The following is a 20,796-nucleotide window of genomic DNA, read 5'->3' as shown; positions in this document are numbered from 1 at the left end:
GGGCGCGTTTGCAAGTGGCTGGACCCAAATGGCAGAGCCGGGCGACCTAATTAATCTTATTAAATCCTTGTTGAGAGACTCTTAGGGATTTTAATCAGACCTTTTGAATTTCACCGGATGATCACGGGAGTCACGCAGCTCATGAACCATGTCTGAGGCGGAAGTTCAGTGGCCATTGATCAAGGCCATTAATGCAGAGCATGGAAATTCCAATAAATACACCTGCTTACTTGCCTATGGGAAAGGCTTTTGCTGACTCCATTTTGAGCACAGATTTAGGTGTCTAGAGTTTGCAAGTCTTTTCTACATCCTCGGAAGCTACTTCCACCACATTGCTAGTAACTATCACAACATTGACAGATTGCTCCTCTGATCTCTACTTGACCTGCCATCTATTACATGAGCATGGGTGCAGCTTATACTGTCTCACCCTGGTCCTCAGAATTGGACCAGGATAAACCCCAACACCACCAGCAGCAGGCACACTAGCAGCAACAACGCCACAACCTGATGCTCCATAGGACAGAGGGCATTAGTGCAGGGCTGCACCGCGCTGGAGGCGATACCCCCAACACAGGGTGTACAGGCAGAGGATAAGTTTCCTCAACATGACTGAGCAGCAGTGCCAAAGGAGGCTCAGGCTGTCGCGCCAGGTCGTCGCAGCTGGAGCAAGTCCTACAACCCAAAGAACCTGGTGGACACACCTTACCACTGGCTGTCAAAGTCACCACCGCCCTCAACTTCTTCGCCTCAGGCTCCTTCCAGGAATCTGCAGCAGACATTTGTGGCACCTCACAGTCAGGCACCCACAAATGCATCACACAGGTCACTGATGCCATGTTTAACAAGTCAGCCAATTATGTCAAATTGGCTACTGATGAAGCCAGTGTTACTGAGTGTGTGCTCGGCTTTGCCACTCTGGCTGGCTTCCCACGGGTGCAGGGCATCATCGACTGTACACATGTGGCCATCAGGGCATCACCCAGGAGTGTTTGTGAACCGCAAGGGCTTCCACTGACTCAGTGTTCGGCTCGTCTGCAACGATAGGAAGATCATCATGCATGTCTGCCCCAAATTCCCTGGCAGCTATCATGACTCTTTTGTCCTGCGCCAGTCCACCCTCCCTCAGCTCTTTGCACCGCCAAAAAGACTTACCGGCTAGCTGCTTGGAGACAAGGGCTCATGGCACCCTTGAGGAGGCCAAGCAATGAGGCTGAGGAGCGTTATAATGAAAGCCACATGTCCACCAAATGTGTCATAGAGCAAGCAATCGGCATGCTGAAGATGCGCTTCAGATGCCTTGAAAGAGCTGGAGGGGCCTTCAGTACGCACCAGCCAGGGTTTCCAGAATCATCGTCATCTGCTGCGCGCTGCACTACATAGCACAGCACTGAGGATTGGAGCTGCATGAGGAGCAAGACGCAGAGCGCACAGCCTCTTGGGAGGAGGAGCATTAGCTGGAAGACGAGGAGGAGGAGCGGGAGGAACCTGAGGATCAGAGGCCATTGCTGCCCGGGAGGCCAGGAATGGCCTCGTCATGGCCAGATTTAATTAACTTCTTGCATTGCACCCATATGGCTGCCAAATGCTGTGTCAAGAATCCCCCCCCCACCAACAACACCATAAAGCATCCCTACAATGAACAAGCCATTCCTTTCACACTGACCCCCATTGCTAAAGGTAATGTTATGTCTCACCATTCACTCCAACTCACAAAGCCACTTCCAAAGTAGTAGACAAAAATGGGCATGACCTGAAAGTGGTGAAAATCAATACTTTTTATACGTGTCATAACAGTAACGGAACCTTAACAATAACACTTCTTTAAACACCAATGTGCTTACCCTTGTGCATATACTTCTGTGTCATTTTTCTCTTACGCATACTTCTACGAGGTGCATAAGAACATAAGAAATAGGAGCAGGAGTCGGCCATTTGGCCCCTCGAGCCTGCTCCGCCATTTAATGGGATCATGGCTGATCTGATCTTGGGCCATTTCCCTGCCCGCTCCCCATAACCCTTCACTCCCTTATTGTTCAAAAATCTGTCTATCTCCACCTTAAATATATTCAATGACCCAGCCCCCACAACTCTCTGGGGTAGAGAATTCCACAGATTCACGACCCTCTGAGAGAAGAAATTCCTCCTCATCTCTGTTTTAAATGGGTGACCCCTTATTCTGAAACTATGCCCCCTAGTTCTAGATTCCCCCATGAGGGGAAACATCTTCTCTGCATCTATCTTGCCGAGCCCCCTCAGTATCTTATATGTTTCAATAAGATCACCTCTCATTCTTCTAAACTCCAATGAGTATAGGCCCAACCTGCTCAACGTTTCTTCATAAGTCAAACCCCTCATCTCCAGAATCAACCTCGTGAACCTTCTCTGAACTGCCTCCAAAGCAAGTATATCCCTCCTTAAATAAGGAGACCAAAACTGTACGCAGTACTCCAGGTGTGGTCTCACCAACACCCTGTACAGTTGTAGCAGGACTTCCCTGCTTTTATACTCCAGCCCCCTTGCAATAAAGGCCAACATTCCATTTGTCTTCCTGATTACTTGCTCTCAACATCATCCCTGTCATGGGCCACCCGCACTTCCCGGCTAGCAAGGAGCTGGAGAGCACCTTGCTGCACAGCAGTGGTGTGCTGAGGACCCAAGTCTATGTTTAGACCCCCCCTAGAGAGGAGGTCTATGATCCTCTGCCATCTGTTGTCCGTAGTTAGCTTGTGCTCATGTGACTGGCGCATTAGCTTCTCCATGCAGGTGGCCATCCTTTCCATGGAAGAGCATACCATCCCCATCGCCTGCGACATGGTTGGAGATAGACTCCTCCATTCTCTGCACATTTGCAGACATCGCAGCTGCAAAACCTGCTAGAGCCTCCTGCACTTCTTGCTGCCACTCCAGGATCATCCTCTTTTTCGATGGCCCCCGAGGCTGAGCGTCTGCATGCAACTGAGCAGAGCTGGGAGCGTCCTGCGTCCTCCGGCGAGGAGTCTCCACTGCTGTCCCTGTCAACACCATCTGCTCTTGCTCAATTGTGAAGTGTGAGGCACCAGGTGACAACACTACTCTATAGGACCCACCGAGGTGTGCGTACTGGTGTTGGGTGTGCTTGTCTCTGGTGATGGTGCACCCTCAGAAGCTGGAGGCTCCACTGAGGAGTTGTCTTCCTCCTCTGGCTGGAAAGTGGAGGGGGTGCTCTTGATGGACCTGTGGGAGAATAAAGAGATGATTTAGAAATGTTATATTAAGAATGGTTAACTACACCATTATGCACATGATGAATGTTCACTGGCTGCTGACATCAGTCATCATATGACTGTATGTGATGTAATTCTGTCACCAGGTTGCTGTGAGGCCCCCCTCTCTTTGTCTAACACCGCCAGCAGCTCCGCAGCTCTTGAGACCTCCAGGGCCAACTCCTCTGCTACAGTTAAAGTGTTGAAGGATGGAGGGCCACCTCCAGTTCTCTCCCTCCCTGTTGTTGTCTGTTCTCTTCTGCAAGGAGGGAAAGAAGAGAAGTTTGAGTGAGAGTGATGGCGTGAGTGTAAGGATTGTGTGGGTTACATCTGTAGAGATTGACTAGGAGGGACTGTGGTGCCAACGCCAAATGGCCTCCTTCTGTGGTGTTAGTTGATATGATTGCATTAGGATGAAGGTGAGTGTAAGGGGTGGTTAGTCATATGGGGATGTGAGTATGTACCTGGAGAGAGAGAGAGAGAAGGATGGATGAGGTGCAAGGTATGTTGGTGTGAGTAAGGATGTGCAGGAGTAGGCTTGGGAAGACAGAGTGATGGGGATGTGATGAGTGGCACAGTAGGATGAAGGTGTGTGGCTTTGCACTCACCTTTCCTGATCTCATCAAACCGCTGAAGCACTTCCGGCACTGTACCCAGGTCCGGCACTGTACCCAGGTCCGGCACTGTACCCAGGTCTGCCTTACGACATCCCTGCTGTTCACCACCTCAGCAGTTTGCAGCCAGGCTCTTTTTGTCTCCTGGGGTGGTCTCTTCCGCTCATCAGCAGGGAAGAGGACCTCCCTGCGTGCACTGACTCCCTCCAGAAGCAGATGTAGAGAGTCATTGGAAAAGTGGGGTGCAGCCCTCTGTCTTTGTGAAGTAATTTTTCTATTTCTGCACAACAAGACACTCCTCTCCATTCCTCCCTCCACACTCCGACATGAGCCTGCGTTGTGGCCAATGCTGCTTTAAATATCCCTGCCAGAAATGAGTCATCGATGACGTCATCAGATTCGCACCATTTAATAGGGCCGGGAAACGCGCAGGTCTGCCTTAATAGGGGCCATTACGCTAAGGTCGCTCTGAGGAGCGGGCTGATCAATACATCGTGGTACCGACCTGCTACGAGGCCCGCACACACTCGACCTGACTCAGTGAGGAAAATTCCAGCCATGGAGTTGCAGGAAAGATGGGAACAGATTTGGGAGGCGACAACACATTCAAGGACTTTGGAGAGGAACAGGTGGTTGGAGATGGGCTGATAGTTTGCCAGGACAAAGGGGTTGAGGGTGAATTTTTTGAGGGTGGAGGCGGGGGGGGGTCATGACCGCAGTTTTGAAAGGGAGGGAACCATTTACCATTACAAAGTTAGAAGAGATGGTTAAAGGCAGCAGCAGATACTTGATGCTATCCTTTCAGGTTAGATTTGAGCCCAGGTGTGCGAAGTGGAAAGTCAGCACCTGGTAACCCCCGGGTAACCCCTGGTAACCTCCTTGAGTAACCCCCTGATAATCCACCCCAAGTAACCCCCCCGGTAACCCCCTCGGGAATATCTGACAATTGAATAGAACTGTCCTGCTGCTTCAGTGAGATGTCTGTGCTGCTGTGAGTGATGAAGGTGAGACGGTGCCGTTATAGCTGGCTGTGGATTATTTCCTTTTGTAAACGTCAATGTGAAGCAGTCTTGTTGATTGGGTGCCAGTGATTTTACATTGCCGAGGCTTCTCCTGAATCCCAAATAAGCCTAATTTCAAACGAGTGCCTGACATTTTTAAACATGTTTTAATTCTCCCGTTTTTTTTCTTTTGTCTGTCTCATCTTGTTCTGCTTGCCACGGACCCTTGCTTTTTTTTTTGCTACTGTTACTCTGTTGCTTGACCACTTTCCTCTACCCCTGCTCTCTGCTTCCCCCTCTCCCCTTGACTAAACATCATCACTCCATGCTGACAGCGGCCAAACCACTCATCGCAAGAACATCTTGCCCAGCAGCCCTACAGCAGACAAAGGGATGCCCCACAACTCACTGCTGTTCCTCAGTGGAAACAGGTAAATATGCACCTATGCTCCAAAGCCCATGTGTACTGATTGTTTAACGGTTAAGCTGTGCTGTTGCCGGCCTTCAGACCACAGGACCCTCACTGGGAGGACGGTAAGTTTCGGAGATTTTTGCTTCCAAGCTGACTGTCAGAGGCTGTATATTGATGACGCACATAATGAGAGTACAAGGATTTCACTTGAATACAAACTGAATGTGTGCCTGGAAAGTGCATCAGGCAAAACAGACAACAGACATCATCCTAGCTGGAAATGGTGGGGTGCCGCAAGGGCCAGTGCTTGCCCTCAGCTATTTACAATTTATAGTAATGACTTAGATGAAGGGAGTGAGTGTAATGTATCCAAGTTTGCTGACGATACAAAGCTAGGTGGGACAGTAAGCTGTGAGGAGAACACAGAGTCTGCAAAGGGATATAGACAGGTTCAGTGAGTGGACAATAAGGTGGCAGATGTGGGAAAGTGTGAGATTATTCACTTTGGCAGGAAGAATAGAAAAACAATATTTTTTTAATGGTGAGAAACTATTAAATGTTGGTGTTCAGAGAGATTTGGGTGTCCTGGTGCAGGAAACACAGAGTTAGCATACAGGCACAGCAAGCAATTAGGAAGGCAAATGGCATGTTGGGCTTTATTGCAAGGGGTTGGAGTATAAGAGTAAGGAAGTCTTGCTACAATTGTACAGAGCCTTGGTGAGACCACACCTGGAGTACTGGGCACAGTTTTGGTCTCCTTATCTGAGGAAGGATATACATGTCTTCGAGGCAGTCCAATGAAAGTTCACTAGAGCGATCCCTGGGATGAGAGGGTTGCCCTATGAGGAGAGATTGAGCAGATTGGGCCGATACTCTGGCCTAGAAATTCGGTATAGCCGCGTTTGGGGCGCTAGTCCTGGCGATGCGCAAAGGTTAGCGCCAGGCGCAATTTAGCGCCACCTAGCGCGATATTGGGTTGCAGCGCCCCTAAAGGTGATTGCGGCGCTAAATCAGGCGCTGCACGCTACTCTTAAGGCGCTAACCCGGCGGTGCAACCCAATTTCGCGGCGGCGGGGCGCAGCGAGGGTGCTGTCGATAATCACTTTCCCTGAGACACACTGGCACCGGCCAGCTCTTAAAGGGGCAGGTCAATTGGCTTCACCAGACACACTCACTGCCTTGTAGGCCTTCAAAGCGGTGGGAGCCTTCCTGTGGCGCACCAGCCTAGCAAGACATGGAAAGGGTGAGGCAGAGGGCGGAACGCCTCACTGATGGGGCATTGGATGCTTTGGTTGGCGCAGTGGAATCAAGGCCAAGGAAGATGGTCGGAATGTGATTTATGTTTTGGACAGTCTCCCAGGTGTGAGAGGCAGTTATGTGTCAGTGTATTAGTTTTGCTTTCTGCTGCCATAGCTTTCTCATGTTTGAAGGAACCACATTTTGTTTAATGAAACACTTTCTTCATTTACAATGGCCATGCCTGCTATTTACATGCATCTTGCCCCTCACAGGCTTGGGGGTATCAGACCGGTTCCATTCCTGTTCTTGGAATGGCAGCAAGCATTCTGTGAGAAGGGCCTAGAAGCTACTTCTGATCAGCCTCTGACGCGCAGCCTGAGAAGAGCCGCTTGCGTAGAAGTTCAGGCCAGCAGGCATCTTCTCAGCCACCGACAGAGATGTCCTGCACCTTATCTGAGGCTACAAATCTGGCTGAAGCAGCTGGCACAGCTCAGTCACTACCTCCTTTCTAAATCGCAGCCTTCTGACACACTGCTCCTCCGGCATGGTCATGTAGGAAAAGTGCTGTTGGAAAACCCTGCCAGCGTAAGGTCTGCTGTGGCGACGTCTGTTGGCCCACCTCCGTCTGGCCATGCCCGCCCCCCTCTCCCAGCGTCTCAGTGCCCTTTCCAGATGATTCAGCAGCAGGACGTTCTCCTCCAATGCAGCCCCCATAATAAGTGTCCACAGGAAGGTTCCCTGTTGTCAAGGCTCACCAACAGCAAGGTGATGGTCAGAAGGCTAAAGATCGTCTGCCTGCGCTGGCTCAGTGGTCAAATAGCTCTCAGTGTGCAGCTCAGCAACTCTTTGTAGCTCTCGAGGAAGTTGTGCTCCAAAAATGGCATGCTGCTTTTAAACCACACCAGTCCCCTTTAAATAACGCTCCTCCAGCCTGAGAGCGACTTGGTAAGGCCCAGGTAAGCTGTCACTATTAGCGCCAGGCGCTACGGAGGGGGGCGCCACTGAATTTCCGGTCCAGGGCGCCCAAAAGGCGTTGCACACTCAAATGACGTCATAATCAGCCTGCGCCCATGAGCGGGCGCTAAGATTTAGGGCCGGCGCTAAATGCATGCTCAATATGGGGCGAGGCGCTAGGCGCCTTGCGCCCGCCCGGAAATTGGCTAGCGCCCCACTTCTCGGCCTCTTTAGGCGTTAATCGGTGGCGCTAACAACCGAATTTCTCCCCCTCTGAGTTTAGAAGAATTTTTTTTTAATTCGTTCATGGGATGTGGGCGTCGCTGGCAAGGCCAGCATTTATTGCCCATCCCTAGTTGCCCTTGAGAAGGTGGTGGTGAGCCACCTTCTTGAACCGCTGCAGTCCGTGTGGTGAAGGTACTCCCACAGTGCTGTTAGGGAGGGAGTTCCAGGATTTTGACCCAGTGACGATGAAGGAACGGCAATATACTTCCAAGTCAGGATGGTGTGTGACTTGGAGGGGAACTTGGAGGTGGCAGTGTTCCCATGCATCTGCTGCCCATGTCCTTCTACGTGGCAGAGGTCGCGGGTTTGGGAGGTGCTGCCAAAGAAGCCTTGGCGAGTTGCTGCAATGCATCTTGTAGATGGCACACACTGCAGCCATGGTACTCTGGAGATGGAGGGAGTGAAAGTTTAAGGTGGTGGATGGGGTGCCAATCAAGTGGGCTTCTTTGTCCTGGATGGTGTCGAGCTTCTTGAGTGTTGTTGGAGCTGCACTCATCCAGGCAAGTGGAGAGTATTCCATCACACTCCTTACTTGCACCTTGTAGATGGTGGAAAGGTTTTGGGGAGTCAGGAGGTGAGACACTCGCTGCAGAATACCTAGCCTCTGACCTGCTCTTGTTGCCACAGTATTTACGTGGTTGGTCCAGTTAAGTTTCTTGTCAATGGTGACCCCCAGGATGTTGATGGTGGGGGATTCAGCCATGCTAATGCTGTTGAATGTCAAGGGGCAGTGGTTAGACAATCGCTTGTTGGAGATAGTCATTGCCTGGCACTTGTGTGGCGCGAATGTTACCTGCCACTTACCAGCCCAAGCCTAAACGTCGTCCAGGTCAGGTCTTGTTGCATGCGGGCATGGGCTGCTTCATTATCTGAGGAGTTGTGAATGGCACTGAACACTGCAATCATCAGCGAACATCCCCACTTCTGACCTTATGATGGAGGGAAGGTCATTGAAGCAGCTAAAAATGGTTGGGCCTGAGGAACTCCTGCAGCGATGTCCTGGGGCTGTGATGATTGACCTTCAACCACCACTACCGCCTTCCTTTGTGCTAGGTATGACTTCAGCCAGTGGCGTTTTCCCCACAATTCCCATTGAATTCAGTTTTACGAGGGCTTCTTGATGACACACTCGGTCAAATGCTGCCTGATATCAAGGGCAGTCACTCTCACCTCACCTCTGGAATTCAGCTCTTTTGTCCATGTTTGGACCAAGGCTGTAATGAGGTCGGGAGCCGAGTGGTCCTGGCAGAACCCAAACTGGGCATCAGTGAGCAGGTTATTGGTGAGTAAGTGCTGCTTGATGGCACTGCTGATGATTGAGAGTAGACTGATGGGGCCGTAATTGGCCGGATTGGATTTGTCCTGCTTTTTGTGGACAGGACATACCTGGGTAGTTTTCCACATTGTCGGATAGATGCCAGTGTTCTAGCTGTACTGGAACAGCTTGGCTAGAGGCACGGCTAGTTCTGGAGTGCAAGTCTTCAGCACGATAGCCGGGATGTTGTCGGGGCCCATAGCCTTTTCTGTATCCAGTGCACTCAGCCGTTTCTTGATATCTCGTGGAGTGAATCGAATTGTCTGAAGACTGGCTTCTGTGATGGTGGGAACCTCGGGAGGAGGCTGATATGGATCATCCACTCAGCTCTTCTGGCTGAAGATGGTTGCAAACGCTTCAGCTTTGTCTTTTGCACTCTCGTGCTGGGCTCCAACATCATTGAGGTTTGCGATATTCATGGAGCCTCCTCCTCCCATTAGTTGTTTAATGGTCCACCACCATTCACGACTGGATGTGGTAGGACTGCAGAGCTTTGATCTGATCCGTTGATTGTGGGATCGTTTAGCTCTGTCTTTTGCAAGCTGCTTTTGCTTTTTAGCATGCATGTAGTCCTGTGTTGCAGCATCCCCAGGTTGGCACCTCATTTTTAGGTATGCCTGGCGCTGCTCCTGGCATGCTCTTCTACACTCCTTATTGAACCAGGGTTGGTCATAAGGTTACAGATTGTGGTGGAATACAATTCTGCTGCTGCTGATGGCCCACAGCACCTCATTGGTGCCCAGGTTTGAGCTGCTAGATCTGTTCTGAATCTATCACATTTAGCACGGTGGTAGTGCCACACAACACGAATGGAGGGTGTCCTCAATGTGAAGACGGGACTGTGCGGTGGTCACTGCTTCCAATGCTGTCCTGTACAGATGCATCTGCGACAGGTAGATTGGTGAGGACGAGGCCAAGTAGGTTTTTCCCTCTTGTTGGTTCTCTCACCACCTGTCGCAGGCCCAGACTGGCAGCTATGTCCTTCAGGACTCGGACAGCTTGGTCAGTACTTGTGCTACCGACCAAGCTGGCTGAGTCCTGAAGGACATAGCTTGCAGCCTGGGCCTGCGACAGGTGGTGATCTCATTGAAACAAATAAGATACCCGGGGATTAACAGGGTAGATGCGGAGAGGATGTTTTCCCTGGCTGGAGAGTCTAGAACTAGGGCCTAAAAATTAGGTTGCTTTGCACCTCCTGTTAATGGGGCAGAAATCAACTAGCGCCTGGGCGCGGCACCGCCAACGCCTTCCGCGAAATTCAGCAGGAGGTTTGCGGTGGTGGTAACTGTTAGCGTCCCGTGGCTTACTGCCGGACGCTATGCCTGATGGGGTCAGGGGGGCTACCTGCAGCCGGGGCTTCGCAAATTAAAGGGAAGGTGCCGGGCGGCCATTTTTATTGCTGGCTGCCTGCCAGCACCTGCCCCCTCTGCCGTCCCCAGCCTCCTCTGCAGCCCCCCCGCAGAGTGCCGGCTGCGCTCCGTGAGCCCGGCACTTCTCTTGAGTGCCGGGCCTTTTTGCCGGCCCTCCGATCCCTGATGGCCCAGCTGGGCCCCGGGTCGCACTGCACTAGGCCCCTCCTCTTTAAGAACCATGGCGCGATATTCACTTCTAAACTCTAGCGAATACAAACCCAAGAGGCTTCCAGTGGCTTCCCCGGTGAAGTTAGCACCCCAAAGGGGGCGCTACTCAGTTTTTCCCCTTAGGGATCATAGTCTCAGGATAAGGGGTCGGCCATTTAAGACTGAGACGAGGAATTTCTTCACTCCGAGGGTTGTGAATCTTTGGAATTCGCTACCCCAAAGGGCTGTGGATGCTGAGTCGTTGAGTATATTCAAGGCTGAGATAGATTTTTGGACTCTAAGGGAATCAAGGGATATGGAACTCGGGCAGGAAAGTGGAGTTGAGATCGAAGATCGGCCATGATTTTATTGAATGGAAGAGCAGGCTCGAAAGGCCGCATAACCTACTCCTGCTCCTATTTCTTATGTTTTTATGGAGTTGAGTGATCTGCTAAACTCTTAATTACAAGATCCGCATTCATAGAAACATAGAAGATAGGAGCAGGAGTAGGCCATTCGGCCCCTCGAGCCTGTTCCACCATTTAAGGAGATCATGGCTGATCATCTAAACTCAGTACCCTGTCCCTGCTTTCTCCCCATATCCCTTGATCCCTTAGCCTTAAGAAATATATCTAACTCCTTCTTGAATATATTTAATGACTTGGCCTCCACCGCCCTCTGTGGTAGAGAATTCCACAAGTTCATCACTCTCTGGGTGAAGAAATTCGTCCTCATCTCAGTCCTAAACGGCTTACCCTTTATCCTTAGACTGTGACCCCTGGTTCTGGACTCCCCCTCCCCCGCCATCGGGAACATCTTTCCTGCATCTAGTCTGTCTAGTCCTGTTAGAATTTTATAAGTTTCAATGAGATCCCCTCTCATTCTTCTAAACTCTAGCGAATACAAACCCAATCGACCCAATCTCTCTTCATACATCATTCCTGCCATCCTAGGTATCAGTCTGATGAATTTTCGCTGCACTCCCTCCATGGCAAGAACATCCTTCCTCAGATAAGGCGACCAAAACTGCACACAATCAAGGTGTGGTCTCACCAAGTTCCCTGTACAACTTCAGCAAGACATCCTTGCTCCTGTATTCGAATCCTCTCGCTATGAAGGCCAACATACCATTTGCCTTCTTAACCGCCTGCTGCACCTGCGTGCTTACCTTCAGCGACTGGTGCACAAGGACACCCAGGTCTCGTTGCACTTCCCCTTTTCCCAATCTATTGCCGTTCAAATAATAATCTGCCTTCCTGTTTTTGCCACCAAAGTGGATAACCTCACATTTATCCACATTATACTGCATCTGCCCAATCACCCAACCTGTCCAAATCATACTGGAGTTTCTCTGCAACCTCCTCACAGCACACATGCCCACCCAGCTTTGTGTCGTCTGCAAACTTGGAGATATTACATCTAGTTCCCTCGTCTAGATCATTTATATATATTGTGAATAGCTGGTGTCCTAGCACCGATCCTTGCGGTACCCCACTAGTCACTGCCTGCCACTTGGAAAAAGAGCCGTTTATTCCAGCTCTTTGCTTCCTGTCTGCCAACCAGTTCTCTATCCAAGTCAGTACCTTACCCCCAATCCCATGTGCTTTAACTTTGCACGCTAATCTCTTATGCGGGACCTTATCGAAAGCCTTCTGAAAGTCCAAATACACCACATCCACTGGTTCTCCCTTATCTATTCTACCAGTTACATCCTCAAAAAATTCCAGTAGATTAGTCAAGCATGATTTACCTTTTGTAAATCCATGTTGACTTTGTCCGATTCTGTCGCTGTTTTCCAAGTGCTCTGCTATTACATCTTTTATAATGGACTCTAACATTTTCCCCACTATCGATGTTAGGTCTATAATTCCCTGTTTTCTCTCTACCACCTTTTTTGAACAGTGGAGTAACATTAGCTACCCTCCAATCCATGGGAACTGTTCCAGAGTCTATATAATTTTGGAAGATGACCAGCAATGCATCTACTATTTCTAGGGCCACTTCCTTAAGTACCCCAGGATGTAGATTATCAGGCCCTGGGGATTTATTGGCCTTCAATCCCATCAATTTCCCTAACAGCATTTCCCTACAAATACTGATTTCATTCAGTTCCTCCCTCTCATTAGACCCTATGTTCCCTGACATCTCTGGAAGGTTATTTGTGTCCTCCTTTGTGAAGACAGAACCAAAGTATGTATTTAATTTGTCTGCCATTTCTTTGTTCCCCATTATAAATTCCCCTGCAAGGGACCAACGCTTGACTTCACCAATCTTTTTCTCTTCACATATCTATAGAAGCTTTTACAGTCAGCTTTTATGTTCCCTGCAAGCTTACTCTCATACTCTATTTTCCCCCTCTTAATTAATCCCTTTGTCCTCCTTTGCTGAATCCTAAACTGCTCCCAATCCTCAGGTTTACTGCTTTTTCTGGTCAATTTATATGTCCTCTGCTTGGATCTTATACTATCCCTAATTTCCCTTGTTAGCCACGGTTGAGTCACCTTTTTTGTTTTATTTTTATGCCAAACAGGGATGAACAAATTCTGTAGCTCATCCATTCGGTCTTTGAATGTTTGCCATTGCCTATCCACCGTCAACCCTTTAAGTAACGTTCCCCAATCCATCCTAGCCAACTCGCGCCTCATACCATCGTAGTTTCCTTTATTTAAATTCAGGACCCTAGTCTGAGTCAAATACTTCACTCTCCATCTTAATGAAGAATTCTATCATATTATGATTGCTGCTTCCCCAAGGGGCCTCGCATAACAAGATAGCTAATTAATCCTTTCTCATTACATAATACCCAGTCTAAGATGGCCTGATCTCTAGTTGGTTCCTCGACATATTGGTCCAGGAAACCATCCCGTATACACTCTAGGAATTCCTCCTCCACAGTATTGTTACTAATTTGGTTAGCCCAATCTATCTGTAGATTAAAGTCACCCATGATAACTGCTGTGCCCTTATTGCACGCATCTCTAATTTCCCATTTAATGCCGTCCCCAACCTCAGCATTACTGTTTGGGGGTCTGTATACAACTCCCACTAACGTTTTCTGCCCCTTCTCAGCTCTACCCATACAGATTCCACATCATCAGAGCTAATATCCTTCCTTACTATTGTGTTAACCTCTTTAACCAGCAATGCTACCCCACCTCCTTTTCCTTTTTGCCTGTCTTTCCTGAATATTGAATACCCCTGGATGTTGAATTACCGGCCTCGGTCACCCTGGAGCCATGTCTCCGTATTCCCAATTATATCATATCTGTTTACATCTATTTGCGCAGCTAATTCATCCACCTTATTACTAATGCTCCTCGCATTAAGACACAAAGCCTTCAGGCTTGTTTTTTTTAACACTCTTAAACCTTTTAGAATTATTATGTACTGTGGACATATTTGATTTACAGCCTTGATTTCTCTGACTGCCACTTTTGCTTTTCTCCTTCCTGTCTTTTGCTTCTATCCTTGCTTCCCTTTCCTCTATCTCCCTGCACAGGTTCCCGACCCACTGCCATTTTAGTTTAAACCCTCCCCAACAGCACTACCAACACTCCCCCTAGGACATCGGTCCCGGTCCTGCCCAGGTGCAAACCGTCCAGTTTGTACTGGTCCCACCTCCCCTAGAACTGGTTCCAATGTCCCAGGAATTTGAATCCCTCCCCCTTGCACCATTCCTCTAGCCATGTATTCATCTGAAATATCCTTCTATTTCTACTCTGACTAACACGTGGCACTGGTAGCAATCCTGAGATTACTACCTTTGAGGTCCTATTTTTTTAATTTACCTCCTAACTCCCTATATTCAGCTTTTAAGACCTCATCCTGGTTTTCACCTATATCGTTGGTACCTATATGCACCACGACAACTGGCTGTTCACCCCCCCTCCCTCCAGAATGCCCTGCAGCCGCTCCGAGACATCCTTGACCCTTGCACCAGGGAGGCAACATACCATCCTGGAGTCTTGTTTGCGGTCGCAGAAACGCCTATCTATTCCCCTTACAATAGAATCCCGTATCACTATAGCTCTCCCGCTCTTTTTCCTCCCGTCCTGTGCAGCAGAACCACCCATGGTGCCATGAAGTTGGCTGCCACCTCCCTCAACAATATCCAAAGCGGTATATCTGTTTGAAAGGGGGATGGCCACAGGGGACCTCTGCACTACCTGCCTGCGCCGACTACTCTGCCTGGAGGTCACCCATTCCCTTCCAGCCTGTGCAGCCTTTACCTGCGGTGTGACCAACTGATTAATCGTGATATCCACGACATCCTCAGCATCGCGAATGCTCCAGTATGTATCCATTCGCAGCTCCAGCACTGCAATGCGGTCTGCCGGTAGCTGCAGCTGGATACACTTCCCGCACACATGGTCATCAGGGACACAGGAAGTGTCCCTGATTGCCCACATAGTGCAGGAGGAGCATGCCACAGGGCTGAGCTGTGCTGCCATGACTTACCCTTTAATTAAATTAAATTAAATCAATGCCACTAATTACACTACAATTAAATGATATACTCAAGGGCCCTTGTTTACGAGCACTCCCCGCTACACAACAGAGACCTTAGAAACTATAACCACAAAAATTAAGACCATCTAAACTTTATAAACTATTAACCTGAACTGTCAAACTATAGAGTAGTATAAATACTCACCTGGTCGTACTCACCCAATCAGCTGCTTCCTCTTGCCTGCGTCACTTTTTGAATCGTGGCGTGGCTCTGGAACGCCGCTGCTGGTCTGCGAGATTGACCGGCCTCTGAGAAAATGCCTACGAAAGTGAGTTTAAATATTCACTACACTCCTGCTGCTCCCGACACCGGCCTCTTCCGACAGGGTGAAAAGTTAGGAAAAAAATTCAGTCAACTTCCCTGGGCCTTGTTTTCAGAAGCTGAGTATTTGATGCAATGCTGATGATAACAGAGTCACAGTTTGACTGGGTTTGAGACAGTTGATGTGCACTGTACCTGCCCTGGGAGTGTTTGATGGGACAGTGTAGAGGGAGCTTTACTCTGTATCAATCATGTGCTGTACCTGCCCTGGGAGTGTTTGATGGGGCAGTGTAGAGGGAGCTTTACTCTGTATCTAACCTGTGCTGTACCTGCCCTGGGAGTGTTTGATGAGACAGTGTAGAGGGAGCTTTACTCTGTATCTAACCCGTGCTGTACCTGCCCTGGGAGTGTTTGATGGGACAGTGTAGAGGGAGCTTTACTCTGTATCTAACCTGTGCTGTACCTGCCCTGGGAATGTTTGATGGGACAGTGTAGAGGGAGCTTTACTCTGTATCTAACCCGTGCTGTACCTGCCCTGGGAATGTTTGATGGGACAGTGTAGAGGGAGCTTTACTCTGTATCTAACCTGTGCTGTACCTGCCCTGGGAGTGTTTGATGGGACAGTGTAGAGGGAGCTTTACTCTGTATCTAACCTGTGCTGTACCTGCCCTGGGAATGTTTGATGGGACAGTGTAGAGGGAGCTTTACTCTGTATCTAACCCGTGCTGTACCTGCCCTGGGAATGTTTGATGGGACAGTGTAGAGGGAGCTTTACTCTGTATCTAACCTGTGCTGTACCTGCCCTGGGAGTGTTTGATGAGACAGTGTAGAGGGAGGTTTACTCTGTATCTAACCCCGTGTTGTACCTGCCCTGGGAGTGTTTGATGGGACAGTGTAGAGGGAGCTTTACTCTGTATCTAACCCGTGCTGTACCTGTCCTGGGAGTGTTTGATGAGACAGTGTAGAGGGAGCTTTACTCTGTATCTAACCCTGTGTTGTACCTGCCCTGGGAGTGTTTGATGGGACAGTGTAGAGCGAGCTTTACTCTGTATCTAACCCATGCTGTACCTGCCCTGGGAGTGTTTGATGGGACAGTGGAGAGGGAGCTTTACTCTGTATCTAACCCGTGCTGTACCTGCCCTGGGAGTGTTTGATGAAAAAATTTGCTGATATGTTGATAGTGTTGAATGAAGAGAAATGAGAGGAGACTCTTGTGGAGCATAAACACCGGCACAGAGCAGTTGGGCCGAATGGCCTGTTTCAGTGCTGTACATTCTATGTAACTCTGTGTAATGATGGTGGAAGCAGATGCTGGTGTTGAAGAAGAGTGTATTTTCTGGACTCAGGACTGGAATGCTTCCCACACATTCTCCTTCCCTGCACCTTAATGTCTCTGTGCAGTAATGGACAGAATGAGGGGTAATTTGGGTAGCTTGGCACTGTGATTGTATCTGTAGCTGACTCGGTATTGTAGTCTCCATAGTACTGCTGTAACATCTCTGTTTTCTCTCCCTGTATTTCTGATCTAAGGGAAGAGATGAGCAGCAATTGCGAGCCTGTCCCAAGACAGTTATAATGCTTCCCTGGCCTGTTCCTGGGCCATCTCGTTGCACACAGGTGACGTCATAGCATGGCGTTGCAAGCTGCATGCGTGTATCTCTGGCTGATGTTGGTGATTTCTGATCCCCACTCGTGTCTCTTAACCCACTCATTGTTCCCCCTCAGTCTCCTCACTGTGCTTATTTTACACCAGATTCAGGAAATCATTCAGCATTTAGTCATGTTGAATGGTTGAATATTAATGCCAAGAACCCCTTTCTAACCTCTTCACTGTCGCAGCTAATCACCGTGTAGTTCTAAGAAGTGTGGTGTGTGTCAGCAGAGTGACCCATCAGGGACATGGACTCCATACAGCTTTAGCTGTGCTACATCAAATGCCTTTAGGCAGTTCGGTCTAGTTTCCAGTGGATGTGGACCATGCTGTACCTGCCCTGGGAGTGTTTGATGGGACAGTGTAGAGGGAGCTTTACTCTGTATCTAACCCGTGCTGTACCTGCCCTGGGAGTGTTTGATGGGACAGTGTAGAGGGAGCTTTACTCTGTATCTAACCCGTGCTGTACCTGCCCTGGGAGTGTTTGATGGGACAGTGTAGAGGGAGCTTTACTCTGTATCTAACCCGTGCTGTACCTGCCCTGGGAGTGTTTGAAGGGACAGTGTAGAGGGAGCTTTACTCTGTATCTAACCCGTGCTGTACCTGCCCTGGGAGTGTTTGATGGGACAGTGTAGAGGGAGCTTTACTCTGTATCTAACCCGTGCTGTACCTGCCCTGGGAGTGTTTGATGGGACAGTGTAGAGGGAGCTTTACTCTGTATCTAACCCGTGCTGTACCTGCCCTGGGAGTGTTTGATGGGACAGTGTAGAGGGAGCTTTACTCTGTATCTAACCCGTGCTGTACCTGCCCCGGGAGTGTTTGATGGGACAGTGTAGAGGGAGCTTTACTCTGTATCTAACCTGTGCTGTACCTGCCCTGGGAGTGTTTGATGGGACAGTGTAGAGGGAGCTTTACTCTGTATCTAACCCATGCTGTACCTGCCCTGGGAGTGTTTGATGGGACAGTGTAGAGGGAGCTTTACTCTGTATCTAACCCGTGCTGTACCTGCCCTGGGAGTGTTTGATGGGACAGTGTAGAGGGAGCTTTACTCTGTATCTAACCCGTGCTGTACCTGCCCTGGGAGTGTTTGATGGGACAGTGTAGAGGGAGCTTTACTCTGTATCTAACCCATGCTGTACCTGCCCTGGGAGTGTTTGATGGGACAGTGTAGAGGGAGCTTTACTCTGTATCTAACCCGTGCTGTACCTGCCCTGGGAGTGTTTGATGGGACAGTGTAGAGGGAGCTTTACTCTGTATCTAACCCCGTGCTGTACCTGCCCTGGGAGTGTTTGATGGGACAGTGTAGAGGGAGCTTTACTCTGTATCTAACCCGTGCTGTACCTGCCCTGGGAGTGTTTGATGGGACAGTGTAGAGGGAGCTTTACTCTGTATCTAACCCGTGCTGTACCTGCCCTGGGAGTGTTTGATGGGACAGTGTAGAGGGAGCTTTACTCTGTATCTAACCTGTGCTGTACCTGCCCTGGGAGTGTTTGATGAGACAGTGTAGAGGGAGCTTTACTCTGTATCTAACCCGTGCTGTACCTGCCCTGGGAGTGTTTGATGGGACAGTGTAGAGGGAGCTTTACTCTGTATCTAACCCGTGCTGTCCCTGCCCTGGGAGTGTTTGATGGGACAGTGTAGGGGGAGCTTTACTCTGTATCTAACCCGTGCTGGACCTGCCCTGGGAGTGTTTGATGGGACAGTGTAGGGGGAGCTTTACTCTGTATCTAACCCCGTGCTGTACCTGCCCTGGGAGTGTTTGATGGGACAGTGTAGAGGGAGCTTTACTCTGTATCTAACCCGTGCTGTACCTGCCCTGGGAGTGTTTGATGGGACAGTGTAGAGGGAGATTTACTCTGTATCTAACCTGTGCTGTACCTGCCCTGGGAGTGTTTGATGGGACAGTGTAGAGGGAGATTTACTCTGTATCTAACCCGTGCTGTACCTGCCCTGGGAGTGTTTGATGGGACAGTGTAGAGGGAGCTTTACTCTGTGTCTAACCCATGCTGTATCTGCCCTGGGAGTCTTGAATGAGACAGTGTAGCGAGAGAACCTATTCTCCTATCTAACATGTGCTGTACCTAACCTGGCCCCTCTGCAGCAACTCATAGCAGTGTATGAGAGAGCAGTGCTGATCCAGTACCATTGACGAGTTAGGCGTTAGCTGTAACATCACATGATGATTGTGATCCCAATCACTCGCTGCTGTGTGCATTACATTCCAAACCTTTGACCATCCTGTCTATTATATACTGACTCTCCCCCTGCCCTATGTGTTATATCGCAAAATTCTCGCTCCCATCAGTTGGGCACCAAATGAGTCTCTGTTCCGCCTTTTCGGTGCAGTTTGGTTCCTGTGACGAGGATTTGTTCTTTTTGTCCTGTTGTGTATGACTTCTGTTCTCCAGGATGAGGTAAAGCCGGCAGATGTGCAGCTGGTCAGGAGCCAAGCCTCTGCTGCTCCCTCTGTACCATCACTCAACACTCTCCGACAGGTACTGCCCTGATGTCGGGGGCTTTGCACAGCACGTCACTGCCCAGTACGGCTCACTGGCTTTTAACTCACTGCCGTCACAAGTAGTGATCTCATAACAGTATGTGAACAATAACCACACGCCCTTTTCTGTTACGTGAGTCGTGTATCACACTCGCTGTTCTGTGCTCCACCACCTACCCTGGCCATGTTAACCCAGCCTGGTACAAGGACCCGCTAGCTAGCCTGGCCATGTTAACCCAGCCTGGTACTAGGACCCGCTACTGACCCTGGCCATGTTAACCCAGCCTGGTACTAGGACCCGCTGCTGACCCTGGCCATGTTAACCCAGCCTGGTACAAGGACCCGCTACTGACCCTGGCCATGTTAACCCAGCCTGGTACTAGGACCCGCTACTGACCCTGGCCATGTTAACCCAGCCGGGTACAAGGCCTCGCTACTGACCCTGGCCATGTTAACCCAGCCTGGTACTAGGACCCGCTGCTGACCCTGGCCATGTTAACCCAGCCTGGTACAAGGACCCGCTACTGACCCTGGCCATGTTAACCCAGCCTGGTACTAGGACCCGCTACTGACCCTGGCCATGTTAACCCAGCCGGGTACAAGGCCTCGCTACTGACCCTGGCCATGTTAACCCAGCCGGGTACAAGGCCTCGATACTGACCCTGGCCATGTTAACCCAGCCTGGCACAAGGCCTCGATACTGACCCTGGCCATGTTAACCCAGCCGGGTACAAGGCCTCGATACTGACCCTGGCCATGTTAACCCAGCCTGGCACAAGGCCTCGATACTGACCCTGGCCATGTTAACCCAGGCTGGTACAACGCCCCAATACTGACCCTGGCCATGTTAATCCAGCCTGGTACAAGGCCCCACTACTGACCCTGGCCATGTTAACCCAGCCTGGTACAAGGCCCCACTACTGACCCTGGCCATGTTAACCCAGCCTGGCACAAGGCCCCAATACTGACCCTGGCCATGTTAACCCAGCCTGGCACAAGGCCCCACTACTGACCCTGGCCATGTTAACCCAGCCTAGTACAAGGCCCCACTACTGACCCTGGCCATGTTAATCCAGCCTAGTACAAGGCCCCGCTACTGACCCTGGCCATGTTAACCCAGCCTAGTACAAGGCCCCACTACTGACCCTGGCCATGTTAACCCAGCCGGGTACAAGGCCTCGCTACTGACCCTGGCCATGTTAACCCAGCCTGGTACAAGGCCTCGATACTGACCCTGGCCATGTTAACCCAGC

The 20,796-nt window shown here is 50.0% G+C and overlaps 1 protein-coding gene across 4 annotated transcripts in view; it reads left to right on the top strand.

Annotated features, from left to right (window-relative positions):
- The window catches only part of mical3a (microtubule associated monooxygenase, calponin and LIM domain containing 3a), a 706,722-nt gene that overhangs the window by 287,910 nt on the left and 398,016 nt on the right, over window positions 1–20,796 (top strand). For 3 of the 4 annotated variants that reach the window (XM_086008560.1, XM_086008562.1, XM_086008559.1), the window contains exon 16: window positions 5,196–5,291. In XM_086008560.1, coding sequence (XP_085864686.1) covers window positions 5,196–5,291 — 96 coding nt within the window. Of the gene's footprint in view, window positions 1–5,195; window positions 5,292–16,925; window positions 17,013–19,454; window positions 19,542–20,796 lie in introns of all 4 variants that reach the window. The other variant, XM_086008561.1, reaches the window with a different exon arrangement.

Source organism: Somniosus microcephalus, chromosome 16, assembly GCF_052327205.1.
Source record: "Somniosus microcephalus isolate GS21.2 chromosome 16, FLI_Smic_1.0, whole genome shotgun sequence".
NCBI classification, from domain to species: domain Eukaryota; kingdom Metazoa; phylum Chordata; class Chondrichthyes; order Squaliformes; family Somniosidae; genus Somniosus; species Somniosus microcephalus.
Note: the sequence above shows the minus strand (reverse complement) of the source record. Positions and strands in the feature narration are given on the sequence as shown.